This window comes from Quercus suber, unplaced genomic scaffold, assembly GCF_002906115.3.
Source record: "Quercus suber isolate HL8 unplaced genomic scaffold, Cork oak 2.0 scaffold_28, whole genome shotgun sequence".
Taxonomy (NCBI): Eukaryota; Viridiplantae; Streptophyta; class Magnoliopsida; order Fagales; family Fagaceae; genus Quercus; species Quercus suber.
In genome coordinates, this window is record NW_027069493.1 from 776,569 (window position 1) to 796,156 (window position 19,588).

Below are 19,588 nucleotides of genomic sequence, written 5' to 3' on the forward strand. Positions count from 1 at the left end.
TTTTTATCGTCTAGAAGTCCTCCCAAATAGACGGTTGGCTGGCAAAATAATATGCGCGCAAATGACACCAAGAATTTTTTTTTTTTTTTTTTGAAGTTTTGGAGGGGCTGCTAATAAGATTAAGAACTAAAGAGCTCGACAGAGAATGCCAACCAAACAATCCCCGAACGAAGTCATGAACTGCAAAATGCATAATTTTTGTACAAGTTGAGCAGACAACTCTTCTATTTATTTCCATTTGTGGCTACTAGCTAGCACCTGTTGTTGCTCTGCTTGAATAGAGAATATAAAATCAAATGTTCAAGAGTGTAAAGGCATGTCAATTATCATCAACCATATTTCTTAAGAATGTCATTGTCACCCCTTTTGGTAAAAACTAATGACTACAGAACTAAGATCTATACGGACCTTTTATAGCATGGCATACTTTTTTTTTTTTTTTTTAAGTCAAAATTTAATATCCCACCTTCAGAACCTTCCAACAAAATGCTTATCTCATATCATCAAAGAAACAACTGTAATAAAAACAGCCACTGGTCATGCAAAATTTTAAATAGCTCATCATTTATCATACATATGAAAATGAAATACCAAAAGGCGCAAGAAATCTTGAGCAAGCGGATTCAACATAGAACAACTGAACAGAGGTTTGGAAAAAGACTAATATCCTGCCAAAAGTGTCACAGGCCGGGTAATAATATTATCCTTCCTTAGCTGATGAGAGAGAGTGCTTCACGCACATGGTCTAGTTGGTTCTTGGTGTGGCCCATTCAACTCTAAGGATTAAATTGTCGTAACCATACCCATTGAGTTTGTTGATGGCTCTCTGAGCATCCTCTCTGTTCACGAAGTTAACAAAACCAAATCCTCTACTCATGCCAGTCTTTTGATCAACAGCAACATAAACCCGGCTTACGGCACCAAACGGCCGGAAGAGCTCTAGCAAGTCAGGTTCCCGTGTGTCCTCTGATAGATTGGTGACCCTAACAGAGTTTTCATCATTTCTGCGTCTCATATCAGATCCGGTTCTTTCTGCCCCTGCCCCTGCTCTCAGGCCTGGAGGAACATATGTTCCCTTGCTTGCCCCAGTGGCAGTTGTCGCAGCTTCTGATGAGGCAGGCTTATCAATGAATCCCTCAGGTGGTGCAGCAAGATCCTTGTAAGGGCACCTTGAAGTCCAGTGGTCACCTTTCTTACCACATGTCCTGCAAACCATGAGAACAGCACCTCCTTTCCCAAGCTGAGCCAAGGGGTCTCCTCCAGCCTTTGGTTCTTCTGCTTTGCTACCTGTTCACAGTTTCAAAGATGTTGATAGCATTGACAAGGCCCTCATCCATTTACTTGTGGTCAAATAATTACAATGTTCACAACAACATATCAATAGCAATAACAAAACTTAAAGTGTGAGGTATTAAGAAAGGTTAAAAGTAACTAAGCCAAAGAATAATTTTAATATCAAAAGGAGTAATAAATTCATGTGAAAAAAAACTTGCATGCATTGGACTGCTTGAGACACAATATACTTATTCGTACCCACATCAAAAGTAGATTACACATTATGAAGCATACATGTGGCACAAAACAAATTTCCTTTTTCAAAATATATTAGCCATACATAGTCTGCTAGTGAAATCCCTGATTAAATTTCTTATACACACTTTGTGGACTAATGGCACCATTATTAGAGGAATCTATAAAAAGGTTATTGGGCATACTAAAGGACAAGTAATCAAGAAGTGAGCCATATCCAATTAAATGCAATGGTTTATCAAAATCTTAACGAATTCCATAAACTAGACCCATTAAAATTCAAACATCTTGTAGACATTAAATTTGAAATACCCAACTTTCAGCACCCATATTTAGAATTAAGTCAAATAGCCTAATGTCCATTGCCCATCAATGACTTGCAAAAGATATAAAACCTTGTATGACACAGTCATCCAAAAGTAGTTTAGTTATTAATGTTGGAGTGAAATATACAGTTATGGTAAATTTAGGGCTTTCATGTGAACAACTACATTTGTCTAATGGTGTCAAGATCTACCTTGCTTAAAGTTTGAACACTCAAATTATTTGGATGTGTGAAGAGGGAATGGAAGGAATAACAAAGAAAAAGGATTTATGTTTCCTACATTTGTATGTTTAGGATAAATGAAGGGAGAGGAAAGAAACCTATAATTTTCCTATCATTTCCCTCCTCACCTGCTGAAGTACTGTAGCCTGCTCAAAAAATCCCTGATTTCTTTCTGTCTTTGGTACCAGGCACCAGCATGTTTTATTTATGCCTTCTATTAATCAAGGGTATACACAAGGGATTTGAGGGATACCCTAGAAATTCCAACACCTATTGTGGTGCCTGGGCACTGGGGTTTGAACCTCCCCCAGCCCCCTTCGGCCCTTCCCTTATTTTACCAAAATAAATACGAGTAAATACAAGAATGAGAATGTTGGTGCGGGAAAATCTCCATTCTGCTCCCTTTTGGGCAGAACACAAAGGTGAGCGTGGAAGGCAATCGCATGTTCCTTTCCATCCATTCCCCAAAACATCCAAACATTGGAATCTAGAATTCACCCCCCTCTCCTTTAAAATTTTTTTAAAAAAAAATCAGTTCATTTCTATTCTCTTTACTGACACCAGTGAACATACTCTCCACATTACTTTTCTTTATCTAGGAAGATCATTACTTGCATATAAAGTAACAATAACAACCAAGCCTTATTCCCAAATTTTGGGGCTGGCCATGAATCCTCAATAGACTAATCAGAGTTGGCCACATAGCCATCAAGCTATCAAAATCCTCCTTTTTTCAGATTTGGGACTGGTTGAGAACAAAATATACAACAATAAGTACAGGCACATACTTAAGTAATTAGTTGAAATTTCTAGTCCTTCAAGTAATGGGACAAGATCACATACTTCTTCCTCTCTCTTCTGTTTCTTACAATGAACTCTGATCAAATTTCATTGTTACTAAATGTTTTGCTCTCAAAACAACAGTTCATAATCATCAAAACAGCCACTTAGATTTCTAATTCTACTTCCCAACCTTGCTATGTTGAACCCTAAGTACTCCTGAGATTCCTTTTTTTTTTTTTTTTAAATAGTCATAAGATACTTATCTCTAGTAAATAGTAATCAGGTTTTACAAGTTTGTAACAATAAACAACCCTAGAAGCCACTAGTTGTATGTCATTGCCTAATTCCTTGACCAACATTTAAATATACATATATGACAAAGAAAAACAAGAAGCAAAGTGTAACAGGTTAAAGCAAAAGAGTAAATATTACACCCAAAGGTTTATATTAATTGAAATTATTAACACACTCAAGTTCTATGGTTTGTCATTGAAACAATAGATGAATGCAAACGTTAAGTAAAATGCATTCAGCACTCAGAATTACACCGATGTAGTATAAAATCTAAGTTTTTAAAATAAAAATAAATGACAACGAGCAACTTTACAGATGCAGATTCATTCAGGGTCAACTTTAATACATTCCTACAACTCAACTATGACAATCATTTTTTTCACCGATTAGGTTGTGCATAAAAGCAATACAACTTACCTTCTAGTTTGTTTATGAAGACAAAGCAGTTGCTTATAAACACAAAGCAAGGAAATAAATTGAGGAAAATAAACATGGGAATGGGGTATATGTCATACTGATAAACCATGGTGAAATTTGGATCATTTCCTACATTGACCCCTTTCTTTGCCATTTAGCAAACATAAATCTAGGAAATTCTAAAAAACCACAAGAGGATTTAATGTTAACAGCCAAATCCAGCACTTCTATAAAATTATGAATCAGGGTTTCTTACGCTATTTATGGGATACCAATTGCCAATAAATAGATTAGACTTTCCAGCTTCTTTCAGTGGGTGTCATGTAAATTCTTACCAATATCAGATATTGGTAAGTGAACAGTCGAGCAAATGGGCCGTAGCTCAAATGGCACCCCCCCCCCCCCTGGTGTGTGTAAACTTACCAATAAATAAGACAACTGAATTAAATAGCCACCTTTACCAAGTATATCTTTTTTCTTTTTTTCCCACAAAACAACTGAATTATTAATTCAAATGACAAGATTTAAGTACAATTCCATTGGTGTTGTACCTTAGGTTCCCCAATTATTCATCCATATGATTGTTTTGACCAATGAAACTCATAATTGAATTTAATTGTTCTTGGCAAAGACAGCACCTTTTGTACTGCATTGGTCAATGCAGCCACATAGTTGAATTTAATTGAGGAATATAAAGAACCGCACCTAAGGAATCATACCTAAATTTTTTACTAATTAGAATCATATTTAGGAAATCACAACAAATACCACGAAATTCCAATCAATCTTCATTTGACACTTAATGGCTTAATAATTGGCTCCTCTCTCATTCTCTCCAAGAACACAAATTTAAGCAAACCAGAATTTAATCATCTTCGCTTTAAAAAATTAAGTAAATCCTAATTTTTTTTTTTTTTTACCCAAGTAATCCTCTCACAAATTTCCATAATTAAAAAAAAAAATTACAGAATTGCTCTGTAGATTTTTTCTATACAAACAAACAAATCCTAATCGTACAAACCCTGGCGCACAAAATCCATACACACCACAGCATACAAAAACCAAAAAAAAATAAAAAAATAAAAACCAATTCCAAATTCACACCCAAACAATTCCTAATTCCTTAAATCACACAAAAATAAATAAAAAGTGAGCAAGCGAGAGAGAGAGAGAGAGAGAGAACCAGGAGCCCTAGGGCGCTCGAGGAGGATTTCCTCGGTGGAGACCATGGTGAGCCTAGCTCCGACGTCCTCGTGAACTGCGTCGCCGAACTTAGGCCAAGATCTGCGCTCGATGGCGCGCTTGCTAAGCCTCGCATTAGCGAGCTTACGAGTGCGAGTGGTGGTTGTGATCTTAACCTTATTGCCATCGTCGTTGAACTTGTACTCAATCACCTTCTTGATCCCGTTCTCGTCGGGACCGATCACCTGCCGTGGCGGCAGCAAAAAGTCCAAGTCCTCTCCGTCGTCCTCATCCAGCTCTCCCCATCGTAGCTTCGGCGGCTGCTGCGTCGCAATAGAACCTTGCCTCGCCATAGCTATTAGCTATTGCTTTTCACTGAGAAACAGAGAGAATGAGATTTAGGGTTTGGGCAAGAGAGAGAGAGAGAGCAAGGCCAGGTGGTGAGGTTTAGAAGTTTTGTGAATGCTCGTGATGTTCACGTGGGGGATTTTATACGTGGTGCTTATGTTGTAGTGAGGGTCAGTGGATAAGAAACTCTGATCTAGTTATTTACTTTTGGGCTTCTCGTCCGTTTTGGTAATTTTGGGCCCTAGAAGAATTTGGGCTTACTGTGGCTTTATCTTAATCAAGCCCAAATTATAATAATAATAATCGCTAACTAAAGAATCCAACAAAGAAAAAATATGTCCTTTTTGAGTGTCACTTCGTCAACTATAGTTGTTGCGTTGTTGGTCTAAGGTTGTTGAATGTAGGAAATGGAATGTCCTCCAAACCTTTCCTTGTTATTATTATTATTATTATTTTTTATGGAAGAAAAATGTTAGGAGGGCCATCAAAATGATATAGTAGCATCATATCTATTAGGTTTGGGCCTGCAAGTAGGGGAATTAGTGAGCCATTACTATTATCTCGACCTCGCGATGGCACTAGTGGGCATTGAGTTAAGGGCATGAGATTTTTCCAAGCATTTTTCATTATGAGATTCGAACCTAGTATCTTCACATTTGAACCACTTAAGAGTAAGACTGCAAGAGCTAGTCTTGAATAGGATTCCAAAAGGAGCTTGTCTCTAGGGTTATAAATAAACAAAGTCGTTCAAAAACATTTTGGGTTTGGCTCAATAAAAAGCTAGCTCATGTTTCTTTGTTTAACAAGCCAAACTTAAATCTTAGTTCTAGGTTTGTTTAATAATCAAGCCCAAGCCCAAGCCCAAGCCCAAGCCCCAAAAAAAAGAAAGCCTAGGCTTGTTTATGGATTTGGTAGTTTGTATGGGCTTGAAAAATGAGCTAAAATTGTATTAATCCGTTAATTAATTGGAATTTTAGAGCAATTATTCAAACCAAATTAATTGGAATTTTAGAGCAATTATTCAAACCAAATGGGCTTGATAATGTACTTGTGTTGAATCCAGTTTAAGAGCTTAATATTGAGCTCAAACTCAACTAGAATAATGAATTAAGTCAAGCCAAATCGAGTGCAAAGTTGTGGACTTTATGAGAAGCTCAAGTTTGAACATTATATATAGGCTTAGTTCAAGCTCGAGTTGAGCATGAACATTTTATTTTTGTTGTTAAGTTGAGGTTGAACATTCAACACTCGAAAAACTTGGCTTGTTTACAATCCTACTTGCCTTGCAACACTCTCAAAAAAGGTATAGATTCAAGGAAAAGAACACTCCACGAACTAGGGAGGAGGTATAGCCAATCTCTGGAAGGCAAAACTTCTCTAACAAAAATGTTATGAGAAAAAAAAAATTTAAGAGTGGAATTAGATTTCTAATAAACCCACTTACCCTCTTCAAAGGTAAAACTAAATCTAGAGTTCCTACTGGCTAGCTAATAGGCTGACTTCAGCCAAAAATCCTCATTAAGGGTAACCACATCAGTGGTTGCATACTCTTGCAAAGTAGAAAAAGTAAGGCATTTTACACATTTTGATTAAAAAAAAACATCTACATTAGTGGGTGTAAAATTATGCATAAATACACAAATGCTACAATAACCGTGCATGTGCTACAGTAATCGTGCATATATACATGGTTACTATAGCTCTTGCATTTGATATTTTATTATTTTTTCCTCTCTTCACCTCACTCTCTTTTTCTCTCTGGACTAACTCTCACCTCACGCTCTATTCCTCCACTGATCTTCGCTGCTCTCGCCATTGCAAATCGCCGATGATTTTGATTAGTGGTTTTGATGATTTTGATCCGTGGGTTTTGATTAGTGTTTTTGGGATTTTGATGGGTGGGTTGATGATGGAGGCTGGCTTGATAATGGTGGTTGTGTGGGTTGATGATGGTGGCTGGGTATTGATCTTTGATGGTGGCTGGGTATTGAGTCAAGAATGAATATTTTATTGAATAAATGTGTAGAATAGACAAACTAATGTAGTTGTTTTGTAAAAGTGTGTGTGTAAAATAGAAAAAACATGTTTTTTTTCTTGCAAAATAGACATAAATTATGCATCAACTAATGCAGATGCTCTAATTAGTCCAAACTGACATCTAGAAGGTCATTAAACCTTTAGGTGGGAATAACTTTCAAAACTTGTAACAAATTGTCTGATAAGCTGAAGGAAAGCCTATAAACATCCTCCTACCCATTTTTCTAGAAGAAGATCCTTCGCTTTAAGACTTTTAAAAAGGAGTAGAACCAATTAATAAACTTCTCAACGAATACTTACCAATTCAAATTCATGCCTAACTCTAGTGCTATCTCCATTCCTGATAGAGCAACACTGGCCTTTAAGAAAAATAGAATAACACTTTTTAAAACCAATTAAGGCTCTAACCTCGGAACCCCTTCTCTCATTAAGCCAATACAAGTGCTGATTTTAATCAAATCAACCCAAGGTTCAACATTCCTATGATGAGCTCTACAAACTAATTTCGCTGTGGAAGCTATAAGTTCCTGTTCCTTGCCTCAGTAGAATATAGACCAAGTGCCCCTAGGCGTTCAGGTTGGTAAGTTTGTGTCAACCTAACCTACAAGATGTATCTTTCACAACGTGAGCTATCAATTAGAGAGCCCGACGTAAGGAAAAGCTTGCTCTACGTAAATCGTTCACCCACCCAATTAAAGAGCCCTAAAGGTTGATCTATGATCAGTTAAATTAAAGAAGGGGCTGTATATATATAAAAAATGAAGGCCCTCGATTAACAATTCCACACGCATACATTGCAATTAGATAGGATTTGACTGGTCTAGACTGAGAGTCTAGAGTTGCTCAAGTTAGTTTGATCTTCATGCTCCCATCATATATACTACGTTCTGGGTGAACTTTTCCTTTTTCAAGATTTAGCTATTATAGTAATTCCATCTTTCTTTCTTTTTTACAAGAAACAGTGAATTCGAATCCAAATTAATCTTCACGAAGAATCGGATAATATCACTAAATCACAAATTTTTTAGTTCTTATCTATGTTAAAATGATAGATGGATCAAAATGAAAAGAAAGGTACTCTACTAATTAATTTAAATCTAAGGAAGGAAATGTTGGAAATTTATTTTGATATATTACAGATTTTTTTTTTTTTTTTTTTGAGAAGAACAAAAGATATCATTTGAATCAATATCTTCTATCCGTTGAACAAACATGAAAGTTAATTCATTGTATTGACATTATTATGTTTTCAATATCCTCTATCCTTTGAAGCAAATTATTTCAAACAGGATGTCTCATGCATTTGGGAGCCTAAACAAGTCAGATTTAAAAGGCATTAACAATTTCCCATTTTCTTCTCGGATCATGCTTGTTCATCCAATTTCATCACCCAACACATTTTCTGCATGGACTGAGGAATGACGAAAGATTGTTTCACATGTAAGTACTCATTACCATGAAGCCAAGTCCATAAATCAAGTTTTTGGAAAGAAGAGACTTCAAGATTATCTTTTCTGGTGAATGAATTATGAGATTGCCTTTATTTATTTAATTATAATTATGAAATGGCATAAATCCATAATGCTTGAACCATCAGCTTATGACAGCTGAACTGCCAAGCCAATGCCAAATATTTCATTAATGTGGCCTCTGACTATATAGTTCCAAAATAAAAACCATAGATAGGAAAAGGAGAGCCATATAATCATAGGAAAGAAAAGCATAAACTTTAGAGAAAGAATTCATTTCACAAACTCAAAAAACGTACAATCTGCCACACATAAAACATTATCATGGTTCCTCATCTATTCTCACCAGCTTACAGAATCCACCACATTCACATTGTCCACACACACTCTTTCGAATCAAAAGTACAAAAAATCCAAAAGCATAAGGGGAAAATTTTTGAAAAGAGAAGGAGAGTTAAAACAAAACCAACATGTCATCACCTCCTCTAAAAAATAACAACAAATATAATTTGACAATAACATTGAAGCAAAAAGGGAAATGCTATACCAACTCTCAATAGCATATCAACCACAACCATCACCGCCGCCACCATGACCACTGCCATCACCAAAACCATCGGTGCTGGCGACCGTGGACACATGGGATGCACCCATCATAGCAACAGCCATGCCAGCATCAGAGTTAGCATTGGCAGCATCAGAATGGTTGGCTCCAACATGATCAGCAGGAGCCGTGGAAGCATGGCCTCTGCTTTTGCCACCTTTTTTAGATTTGTGATGTGAGTGTTGTTTCTGGGGAGAACTATCTGAGTCTCCATGGTTGCTTTCTTTGTGCTTGCGGCTTGGGATGCAGAAGCATATGGTTTTTTTCTTCATGACTTGAAATGTGTCAGCAAAAACTCAATTCTCATTACTTTGTTCTATCATAAGACTGTAAGACACTTTAAAAAGGTTCCAAAATACTTTAATTATGGGCATGATTACTTGCTTAATAAGCATTGTTGGCATAAACCAAGGAATTTCGTTCAAAAAGAATTGTTTAAGAGCTTTTTCTTTTTATGTTCCTCCCTTTAGTTTATTAATATAGTAAGCTTTTTCACCAACTAGTTTCCATCAAGATGTGAGAGCCATTGTTTTCTTTTTCTTTTTTCTTGAAAACTATTTAACCAAGGTTAAGTGAAAACTCAATGCCATAAAGCTTCATTAATAATACTAATAAAGCTAGAGATTCCTTTAAAAGTAGAAAACTATGAACGATTATGGGTTTAATCTTACTAAAGCGATATAATGTTTATCTATGTCTATGACATATACTTTTGGAAGAAATGGATGCCACCTCACCTATTGATAAATGACAGGTGGTAACAATTAGACAGGTGCACATGTTTTCACCACTAATAGACAGGCTGTTGTCAAATTATAACACATCAATGTCTAACATAAAATAATTTTCTCATTTTCTTTTTCTTTAATGTGGACGTTTTTGAGATAAGATCACGTCTAACTTGTGCAATTAATTTTTATTTCATTATTAACACTTTGCAATCCTTTTTTCGTGTGATGATTGATACGTTTTACACCTTAGACCTACACCCCTACCTACACCACTACCCAACCCCACCCTAATAGCACTAGAGACAGAGGTTTGGGACAAATTATTTTGGATCTTTTTTAAATTAAAAAAAAAAAATCCCCTTCCTTTTAAATCAATTTTGTTTCTTTAATTATAGATTAACCATGTAGGAACTTGAATTAGTTTCTTGATAACCATAATAAACTTATAATTCTATTTAAATTGTCCATAAATCAAACCCAAGCCAAGCCAAAAATTGGGTTTGAGTTCTTGATATAAGAAAGTAAAAAAATTAACTAAAAAAATTTACGACCCTAATCTTGACTTTCTTTTCAAATTACACAAACTCAACTCAGCCTAATCCATCGAACGTTGAATTCAGTGCACAAGTTCTACTACTTATTGAGGTTTCTGTTATTTTCTTTTCTTTTTTTTTTTTTTTTACCAGGATATTGCACTACAAAATTGTCTCATCAGTGTCACTCTGAAAAGCCATGTCTATCATCATCAGTGTTAAAACTTAAAAAGTAAAAAATGCCAACACAAATTTGAAACCCTTTACACATGAATGATCTGCTTTAGCGGCCTTATGCAAAATATCACAACATTGCTCCTGCATTCACCGCACAGTCACAGACCCATCTTGCTTCAGTTTGATGAGACTGCTTTCAATGTTCCGCAACACGGGCTTATAGCTGCATTTAGAAAAATAATCAACAAAAGATTTATCTTTCATAACTCAATACCAAAACGAATTTGATAACAGAAAGAGAGAGAGAGAGAGAGAGAGAGAGAGAGAGTCTTACACGCGTGCAAGACCGTTATATGCTTGTGTGATTTGTTGAAGTCGTACTGAGAGCTGCATGACCTCTGCTGACAGTGCCTCTGCTCTGCTCTGTTCTTTTCCTAGTTGGCCCTACAAACAAAACCATATAGACCAGCAAAAATATCACACAGCAAGTATAACCAAATAAGAATTTAGGATGAGACCGCACAGTGAAGCATAGAAGGGCCCAAGGAAAAAAAAACCTTCAAAAATTTTAATTGATGAGGTCTTCTGGCAAACCCACTTAATCGGTTTTTACAATTTGCTGTAAAGTTCTAACATTGGACTTGTTCTTACTCAACTGATGTCCACATAAAACAAAGGAATAAAACCTCCAACCATTAAATCATCACTCACCTGGAGAGAGAGAATTTCAGTTGTAGATGCTGACGAACCAGTCTCGTTCACCCCATCTCTATAAGATTCAGGAATGCCCCTAGCCCGCTCTGTTCTCAACTTATCTACGGTTTCACGAAGCTCCTCATTCTGCTTAAGACAGTCTTTCACCTACAAAGTCATATGTCAGGCAGGGTTTAATGTTAAAACAGAAAGTGCAACTTCAAGAATCAAAATATTGATTTCTGCAGATAATTTCTCGTGGACAATAAATAGGTTAGACAGTCCCCTAAAGCCTTCAAAGTTGTGAGTTCTTTAATGCATCCATGATCTAAAATTTAATTACTTGCCAGACATAACACACAGATCAAAATCTAATCAAGTTACAGTCACAATTTTTGTTTTCTCCACCTCTGCAATTGTTATTATTACTCTATATCTCCAAAAAAAAACTCAAGTATACCACCAAAACTCACATAGAAGTATTGAGAAATATGCATTAGTCCTGCAACTTCTACTCTGGCTAAGAAAAAGCTTATTAAAAATGAAAAACCTAAGCTTAATTGATGCTCCTTAATCAACATAAAATGTTCATTCAATTCAATAATGGTCATAATCCCTACAAACCTATAATTTAGAAAACATATTTAAAGGCAAACTCAATTTCATAGTTTGCGTTCAACAGACCAGGTTAGCATTCTTATGAAATGATCACCAAGAAAAGAAATTAATACTCTAGTCCGCATTTTTATATCTATTGTTAGAAGATATAATCCAAAGCATGAATACTTTGACACAAATCATAATAGAAGAACTTTTTTCCTAGGATGATTCCCATATGCCTTTACACACATAGCAGAAAAGAAGAAATTAAAATTATGTAAAGAATACCAAGAAAAGAATTTTATACTCTATACTGAGATATCAGAACTTCATACACTTATGCTATTACCTTATCGACTCAGTCCCTCCCCTCTCCTCCCTTTCCAAGTCTTTCAAAAAGATTAAAAAAACACACATAATAACACATTATTCCTGTTATAATGAGGATTTTCTGATGCAGCCATGGAAAATTAATTTGTTACAACTTTGCAAATTCGTCTATTCAAGATTTATTTTATAAGGCCTATGTGTGAACTCCAATTTCAGTAAAAGCAATGAGGTTTTAAAGGCTAGATATACGTCTCCAAGGGTTAAAAAAGTTTTTTATTTGGTTTTTATAATTAAAAAAAGGTCAATTTAAATTTAGAGGAAAACTATAATTTCTACAATCTCTAAGAAATAAGGGTATTTTGGTGATTTTGTTGAGCCTAGAATTTTCTAAAGATCTTTAATATCTTAATTTCATTTTCTTTGAGTTCAAGTTAGTATTTTATTAGTTAGGGTAAATTCCACTAACTACTCCTGAGGTTTGGGTTATTACCAACCAGGTCCAAAACATTTTAAAATTGACCATTTTAGTCCTTAAAATTAAACAGCTTGTAATGCCGTTATTTATTTTTATTTTCTCTCTCTCTAATATTTCTACTCTCGTCTCTCTGTCTTCTCTCTCTGATACTCTAATCCCTCTCACTCTCAGACCTCTCTTCTTCTCTCTTACTCACTCACCCTCTCTTCTCTCTCACGTGGTCTCTGCAGAGGCACTGTGGTTCGGGTAAGTCATGGGTTTTGGTGTGGATCAGCGTTGGAGTCCTTACCTTCTCTCTCTCATGGTCTTGCGGCGGTACCATGGGGTGGGTTAGTGGTGGTTCGTGGTGTAAATCTGCATTGGAGGGTTTGGGTTTTCTCTCTCGTGGTGCTTATGACGGTGCCGTGGTGTGGGTTACGGGTGGTTAGGTTTCGATTGGCGATGATGGGTTTGCTATAGGTTGGTTGGTAGTGGATGCTCACAGAGCCACATAGATCAAAGCAATTTTTTTTCTTGCTGAGATCTGTGAATTTGGGGGTTTGGTTAGTGGATGTTTTGATTGACTGGGTTTGTTTTGGATTAGAATTTTGAGTTAAGAGGCTGATTTTTTGTCATAGTTCTTGATTGCAAGTTGTGATTTGGGTTTAAATCTTCAAATGAACTTAATTTGTTGTGTTTTCCTCTTCATTGAGTTTTGCTTGTTGGTTCCATTCAATCATTTTTTTTCCATGTTTGTTTACTGAGAAAGTTCTTTGGGTTTTGTTGCAAGATTTTGGTTTTGTTGCTATGGGTTTTCGGTGGTGGTGGATTTCCTGCAGGGTGGTGGGTTCCATTGGGGTGGTCAGTTTGCTGTAATATTTTTTGGGTTTTTTTTTTTGAGAATAAGAACCCTGTAACATCAAAACAAGGGAAAACCAGACCTATTCTGCAGAAAAACACCATTGTGCAGAAAAACAAACAATGCAGAAAAAAACAACACTGTTGGGTTTTTTTAATTTGGATTTTGTTGGGGAGGATTTTGGTTTTATTGCTATGAGTTTGGTTGAGTTTTGGTATTGGTTTCTATTGGGTTGTTAGTTGGTTGTGGTGGATTTGAGGTTAGAAAGAGGGAGTCACAGAGAGGAGCCTGTGAAGAGACAGGTTTGAGAGAAGGAGAAAAATTGACTAATGGAGTTAACAGTGAGTAGAGACTCAGTTGGGTTTAGGGACCAATTTGGACAATTTTGAATTGTCTTGGACTTGGTTGGTATTAGCTCAAATCTCAGGGGTATTTAGTGGAATTTACCCTATTAGTTATTATTACCTTACTAGGTTTTTAGTTTACTAGTCAAAATAGGACTAGTTCCCAAGTTAGAATTTTATTAGTTATTATTACCTTATTACGTATTTTATTAGTTTACTTGTCATTTTCTGTCATAACCTGGTACCACCAATGTGCCACATATGCACTGATTATTAACAGTTAGTCTATCTATAAGAAACCAGATTTACTGCATTGTAGAGAAAACAACAAAATTACCATGCTCTTTGGATAAAATATGAGAATACAGGAATCAGACAGTTCCCAATTCACAAACAAAATTCTGTAGAACCTTCATGATCAATACCTGATTCTCCCAGCGCACTGCTACACCCATTGCCTCTTGATAAGAACTTGAGAGATTAGAATTTTCCTCAAAAAGCCGCTCTATCTCCGAAGATTGGGAATCAATCTGCCAAAAACATAATCAAGCATCTTTTCCATCAAATGGAGAGCACATTTTACCGAAGAATAATAGAGTAAGCTAAGACCAACCTCCGTCAGAAGTTTCTGTCTACTACTTTCCAATCTCTCAACCACTACTGCCATATCATGCAACTGCTTCTCAAGTTTCTCCTTGTCTTCCTGCAATTTAGAAAATAAAAACACAGAATAAAGATCAAAACAGCATAACATAAGCGTCCAAAATATGTGCCCACTTTAGGTTCATCAAACAATGATCACAATATCACCAAGAAATTTAAGACACAACAAGGAAAAGAAAAGTGAGGAGACAAGTTGAGATACCATGGGCCCATGGTTATGGAAAAAACTAAGGTATTGGGATAATTCATATGAACTTTCCAAAAGACTAGGGTTGTAAATGAACCCAGCCAGCTCAGACTATGTTTCTTTATTTAGCAAATGAGCCAAGCTCAAACATAATAATGTATTTGTGAATAAACTCATGAGTATGAGGCTTGATTTAAGTATATATAATATTATACGTTTATATGAATACATGTAAATATATATATATATATATATATATGTATATACTTATATAGATTTGAGAATGGATTATGTAAGTTTGTAAATAAGTTCATAAGATCTAAAATTATTATTTTTTGTGTATTGATAATAAAATAGTCCATTTTGTAGTAAAAATTATACATATTTTTAACAAAACAAAATTTTGGTCTTAGTGTTTACTATATAGGGAAAAATAATAAGTTCATCAAGTATATAATAAACAAGTTTGAGCTTGTTCAACAAGAAAATGAACCAAGCTTGAACATGTAATTTAGTTTATGATGAGCTCAAGTTGGGCTTATGTTTGAAATAAGCTTAAATGAATAGTCTTGAAATCTTAATACTCAGCTCATTTACAATCTACAAAAGACCAGTACTGGACATAACGATTAACAAACACAATTTCTTTGCAAATAACTAATTAACAAATTCACCCAATTATGACTGAACAAGGTATGTTGATAGATCAAAACTACAGAAATAGCTACTCTGCAATTTCAAAACAAGATCATCAAGCAAGGAAATTCTCTTTTGTGTTTTTTTTTATAAGTAATTAATGTAATTTTATTAATGATCAAATATACTTCATGTTCACAATGATGAACACAGTGAAAAAAGTACAGAAGTCTCAAAGGGAAAATCTAAGAGAAACTTGAAACTCTAAAATAGAAGAACAATGTGTGAAACCCCAAATCCAGGACCAATCAAAAATAGTACAAGCAAGCAAGAAATTCTCTTACCAATGATAATTCCTTCTGTGCCACTTTTTCTGAAACTTCTTCTGCATTGCACAAACAAGGGTACACAATAGTTGAACAACATGCTAGTAGAAAAGATCTTCTAAACATTTCTTATACGCCAGAAGGCAATGACAACTGCAGATAAGATATCTTCAAAGAATCTAGCTATATAACCATACTGGAAGGCCTGATGCCATGTGATTAAAAGAAGATATGGCTCTACAAATTACCCAAAATTAAAAGACAAAAAAGGATTCCAACAGCTAACTCCCAAGTAATTATGTACATACTACATAGGCCTTATTTAGTTGAGTAGGGTTCTTGTGATTGACAATAAAAATGAAAACGTTAAAGGCTTGCAAGATCTAGGGCAGTTACATATATGTATATATAGATCCATATATATAAATAAGTGTATTTGTGTTTGTGTGGAGAGAGAGGGAGGGAGGGAGAGATAAATTCAAACATCAAGTCAAATATGCAAACAAAATCTGACAAACAAAACAGGACAAATAATGAACAGGTATTCTAAAGGTCCATACTTCCTTGAAGGGTAAAATTCATGACAGCAATAGTCAATATCTCAAGGTCATTGGCATCTCTCAATAGATATTTTCAGCGATTTGTTTACATGGAAAGAAGCTTTGTTATGAAACGACTTCTAGTTCATTGCCCTTATTATGTACATCTTGGAATTACAATAGCAAATATCATCAAATCTCAAGAGTCATTGCATATACAACACAAACTACAAAAAACAATTCATGGATAATACCTGAAGCCCTTCTAGATATAGTTGTCAGTTTCTCTTCCAACTCCTGCTTTTCAGAAACGAGTGCTGAAATCCGGGCCTGCTCCTCCACTAATCGTTGTTGCTCTTGCTGCCTCAATACTAACACTTGCTATAAAATGTAAGCCACCATGAGACACTCATAAACAAACACTTCAAAAGAAAGATAATAAAATTAAAACAAACAGTTCTAACCTGTAACTCAGATTTTAAACTAGCTAGTTCCTTTTCTAAGATTTGTACATGATCTGGCGGATTACCAATGGAGCTGATTCCACCAAGTGGATTCATCGCTTGTCTCTGCATTGAATTCAGTTCTGCTCTCAAGGCTGCAGCATCTTCCTCAGCCTAATTCAAGAGATCTAGTAAGAACCAAAAAAAAAAATGCCTATGCCTTCATATATATAGAAACTGATTGCATACTCGATACTGTTCTTCCTCTGCTTCCTTTAGACGTTTCTTGAGTGTACGAAGCTGGGCAGAAAGATCCTCCTACACTAATATATGAGATTTTGTGGGTAAAGAACAGAAGAAAACAAAATGAATTAGTAAACATGTAAGGAAAACATATAGCATGCACAGTCTGTACCCGTGCAACAACTGCTGCATCTTTCTCCATTGCGACATCCTTTAAAGCTTTTCTCAGAGATGGTACAGTGTTTTGTTCCTGAAATTGATGGCAAAAACAACATAAGCTAATACAGGGAGGAAAAAAAAAATTGAACTGAAACATCAAGAAGAGTTTTGCCTGACAAAAAGTCTTAGGCAGGACAAACAAAGAATGAGCAAAAGAAGCAAAAATCTCAACCTCAAAGAAAATCTAGAATTAAAAAATAAAGAAAAAGACAAGGTTTTCACTATATGTATATCTAGCTGGGTGGTGTGTCATTTTTGAGTTTCTAATTAGATTTCTCATTTAGAAATTACTATTATGGATTGCTCCCACGACTTAACCAACCAAAAATATATAAGTGAGAACACGCACGCAGTTTAATTATAACAGCTACAGAAGGATTTACAAGGATCATGAGCATATATATACAGCCCTATTTCTTGAGCTACAAAGCTTGTGTGAAATTGCGATAATGAGCCTAGGGCGGCTAGTGTATTCTCAATTACCAAAAATATCCCAGTAATTGTAAGAACACCAAATTTTCCCCTGAACCCTAGTATAACCAACTCAATAGATCATGCTCCACACACACTTCCCATCATTTTAACCCTGTGCCAACAATGTACAAAGTGCTTGTACACAAACAACAAATAAACTGACAAATGCAAAAGGGAATGATAACCAACACAGCCTATCTTTGCAAAACATAGTGAAGAATAATGAATGGGCTTTCAATTACCAGATTAGTCAAACGCTTTTGTTGCGCATCATTCTCAGCTTCCCTCGTTTGAAGCTGAAACAGAAAAATATCAAACTAATCAGTAATTGATCATATAATTCATTACTCAAAAAAAAAAAAAGAAGCTTCCTTAGCTGTATATTATAAACAAAACAATAACATACAGAGAATTTAATGGAGTTTTGTTACCTTTGAAGTCAATTTATTGTTCTCTTCCTCCAATTCTGCATTCTTCCTCTGTAGGTCTTGTAGCTGAGATACCAAACCACTAACATCGGCCTGGAACACCAATTAGAAACCATATTAACAAAAAAAGACTAAAACATAACGGCAAGATCAAAAACTAAGGCTTAAAAATTAAAATCTGTGGAAATTTCTCCAAATTGAAATTATTTACAAATTATTTTCCCTACCTCTGTGAGTCGATTTCCGCTCTCTGATTTTTTTATTCCAAAAAAATCTGTGTAAAGAAAAAATATATATATTTTAAAAATTTTAAAAAAAATTAATTTGATTATGAGAGAGAGAGAGAGAGATGGTGCGAACCATTGTGAAGGGAAGGTTGGGTGAGATCTGGTCCAGAAGAAGTTTTGATCAATCTCTCAGCTGCTCTCTTTTGACGAATCTCTTCCAACTGAGATTTGAAGGAATAATCAAATAGAAGAAAAGGGGATTATTGAAATTCAGAAAGCGATGGGATGAGAAGTGTACCGTTCGTCGACCAAGGGAGGCGTGGTGCGCATCCATGGTATTGGGTAGAGAGTAGAGAGAGATGATTTGAACAAACTCTGGCTGCCCCCTTTCCCTGCGATTCTTCTCTTCTCTTCTCCAACCCAAATTATATATTTTAAATAATTTAGCAAAAAACCGTCCCTCCTTATTTTTTTAACGGTTTTAAGTTTTTTCTTTTTTAGTTTTTAATTTTTAAAATAATTCAATAATTACAATATCTCAAATGGACAATGCCGATTCTCAATAGATAATATTATTGAGTTATAAGTTTCTTGATTTCGTTGACTAATTTTTAAACAACAATCATATTGAAATAATATTGTCCATTTTATGAGAAAATTTCTTACTAATTAATGAAATATGAATCACTAATCTATGTCACTTAGACTTTGATCCATTTTGATAAATTTTGACTTTTAGGTTAATAAATTTTTTTTTTTTTTTACCAATTTTGCTAAACTCTCCTTTTTTTGCCATTATTTATTCACATATATAATTTTCTTTTTATTATTATTTTTTTTTAACTTTTCTCACTTGTAACATGTTTGTTAATGTAATGATGATATTAAAAATGTGAATTATTTAATTTTGAATTATAACTTGATATGATATAGAACCATGAGGTATATTTATTTTATATTGTATATATAATTAATTGTAACTCATGAAATGATACATCAAAATAAATCAATACTTGAAAATATTTTGTTCAAATGGACAAATCATAACAACCATCTAAACATAATTGACAACTTAGGATTAAACGAAAATGTGACTTATAAGATTTTTAGGCTTTGAAAAGAGTTATGGATTACATGTAAACAGGGATTTAGTAATTTTTTAAAAACCTTCTATATTATAAAAAGAAATTCATTCAATAAAATGTAAATTAGGAAGGACTCATCACCAAATCCAAAGACTAAATCTTTATCTACTTCATTACATCATATTT

The 19,588-nt window shown here is 34.9% G+C and overlaps 2 protein-coding genes across 2 annotated transcripts; both read right to left on the reverse strand.

Annotated features, from left to right (window-relative positions):
* Positions 1–476: 476 nt before the first annotated feature.
* On the reverse strand, positions 477–5,216 carry LOC112022532 (uncharacterized). Its single transcript, XM_024055143.2, has 2 exons — positions 4,755–5,216; positions 477–1,287 (listed from the first exon to the last, which is right to left on the reverse strand). Exons 1-2 carry the CDS (start codon positions 5,104–5,106, stop codon positions 746–748), a joined length of 894 nt encoding a protein of 297 aa, XP_023910911.1. The 5' UTR covers positions 5,107–5,216; the 3' UTR covers positions 477–745.
* Positions 5,217–8,866: 3,650 nt separating this feature from the next.
* LOC112022534 (uncharacterized) lies at positions 8,867–18,749 on the reverse strand. Its single transcript, XM_024055145.2, has 15 exons — positions 18,616–18,749; positions 18,451–18,538; positions 18,318–18,364; positions 18,094–18,183; positions 17,905–17,958; positions 17,142–17,219; positions 16,976–17,044; positions 16,748–16,900; positions 16,538–16,664; positions 15,763–15,803; positions 14,546–14,635; positions 14,358–14,462; positions 11,364–11,513; positions 10,987–11,096; positions 8,867–10,875 (listed from the first exon to the last, which is right to left on the reverse strand). The coding sequence occupies exons 1-15, from the start codon at positions 18,649–18,651 to the stop codon at positions 10,800–10,802; spliced, it is 1,314 nt and encodes a 437-aa protein (XP_023910913.2). The 5' UTR covers positions 18,652–18,749; the 3' UTR covers positions 8,867–10,799.
* Between the last annotated feature and the right edge of the window lie 839 nt (positions 18,750–19,588).

Coding starts and splice junctions, on each gene's coding strand:
- LOC112022534 (XM_024055145.2), bottom strand. CDS start 18,651: ATGGATGCGCACCACGCCTCCCTTGGTCGACGAACG. Junction 18,539..18,615: donor CCTCCCTTGGTCGACGAACG/GTACACTTCTCA, acceptor TTCAAATCTCAG/TTGGAAGAGATTCGTCAAAA. Junction 17,045..17,141: donor ATGCAGCAGTTGTTGCACGG/GTACAGACTGTG, acceptor ATATTAGTGTAG/GAGGATCTTTCTGCCCAGCT.
- LOC112022532 (XM_024055143.2), bottom strand. CDS start 5,106: ATGGCGAGGCAAGGTTCTATTGCGACGCAGCAGCCGCCGAAGCTACGA. Junction 1,288..4,754: donor CGAGCGCCCTAGGGCTCCTG/GTTCTCTCTCTC, acceptor AACTGTGAACAG/GTAGCAAAGCAGAAGAACCA.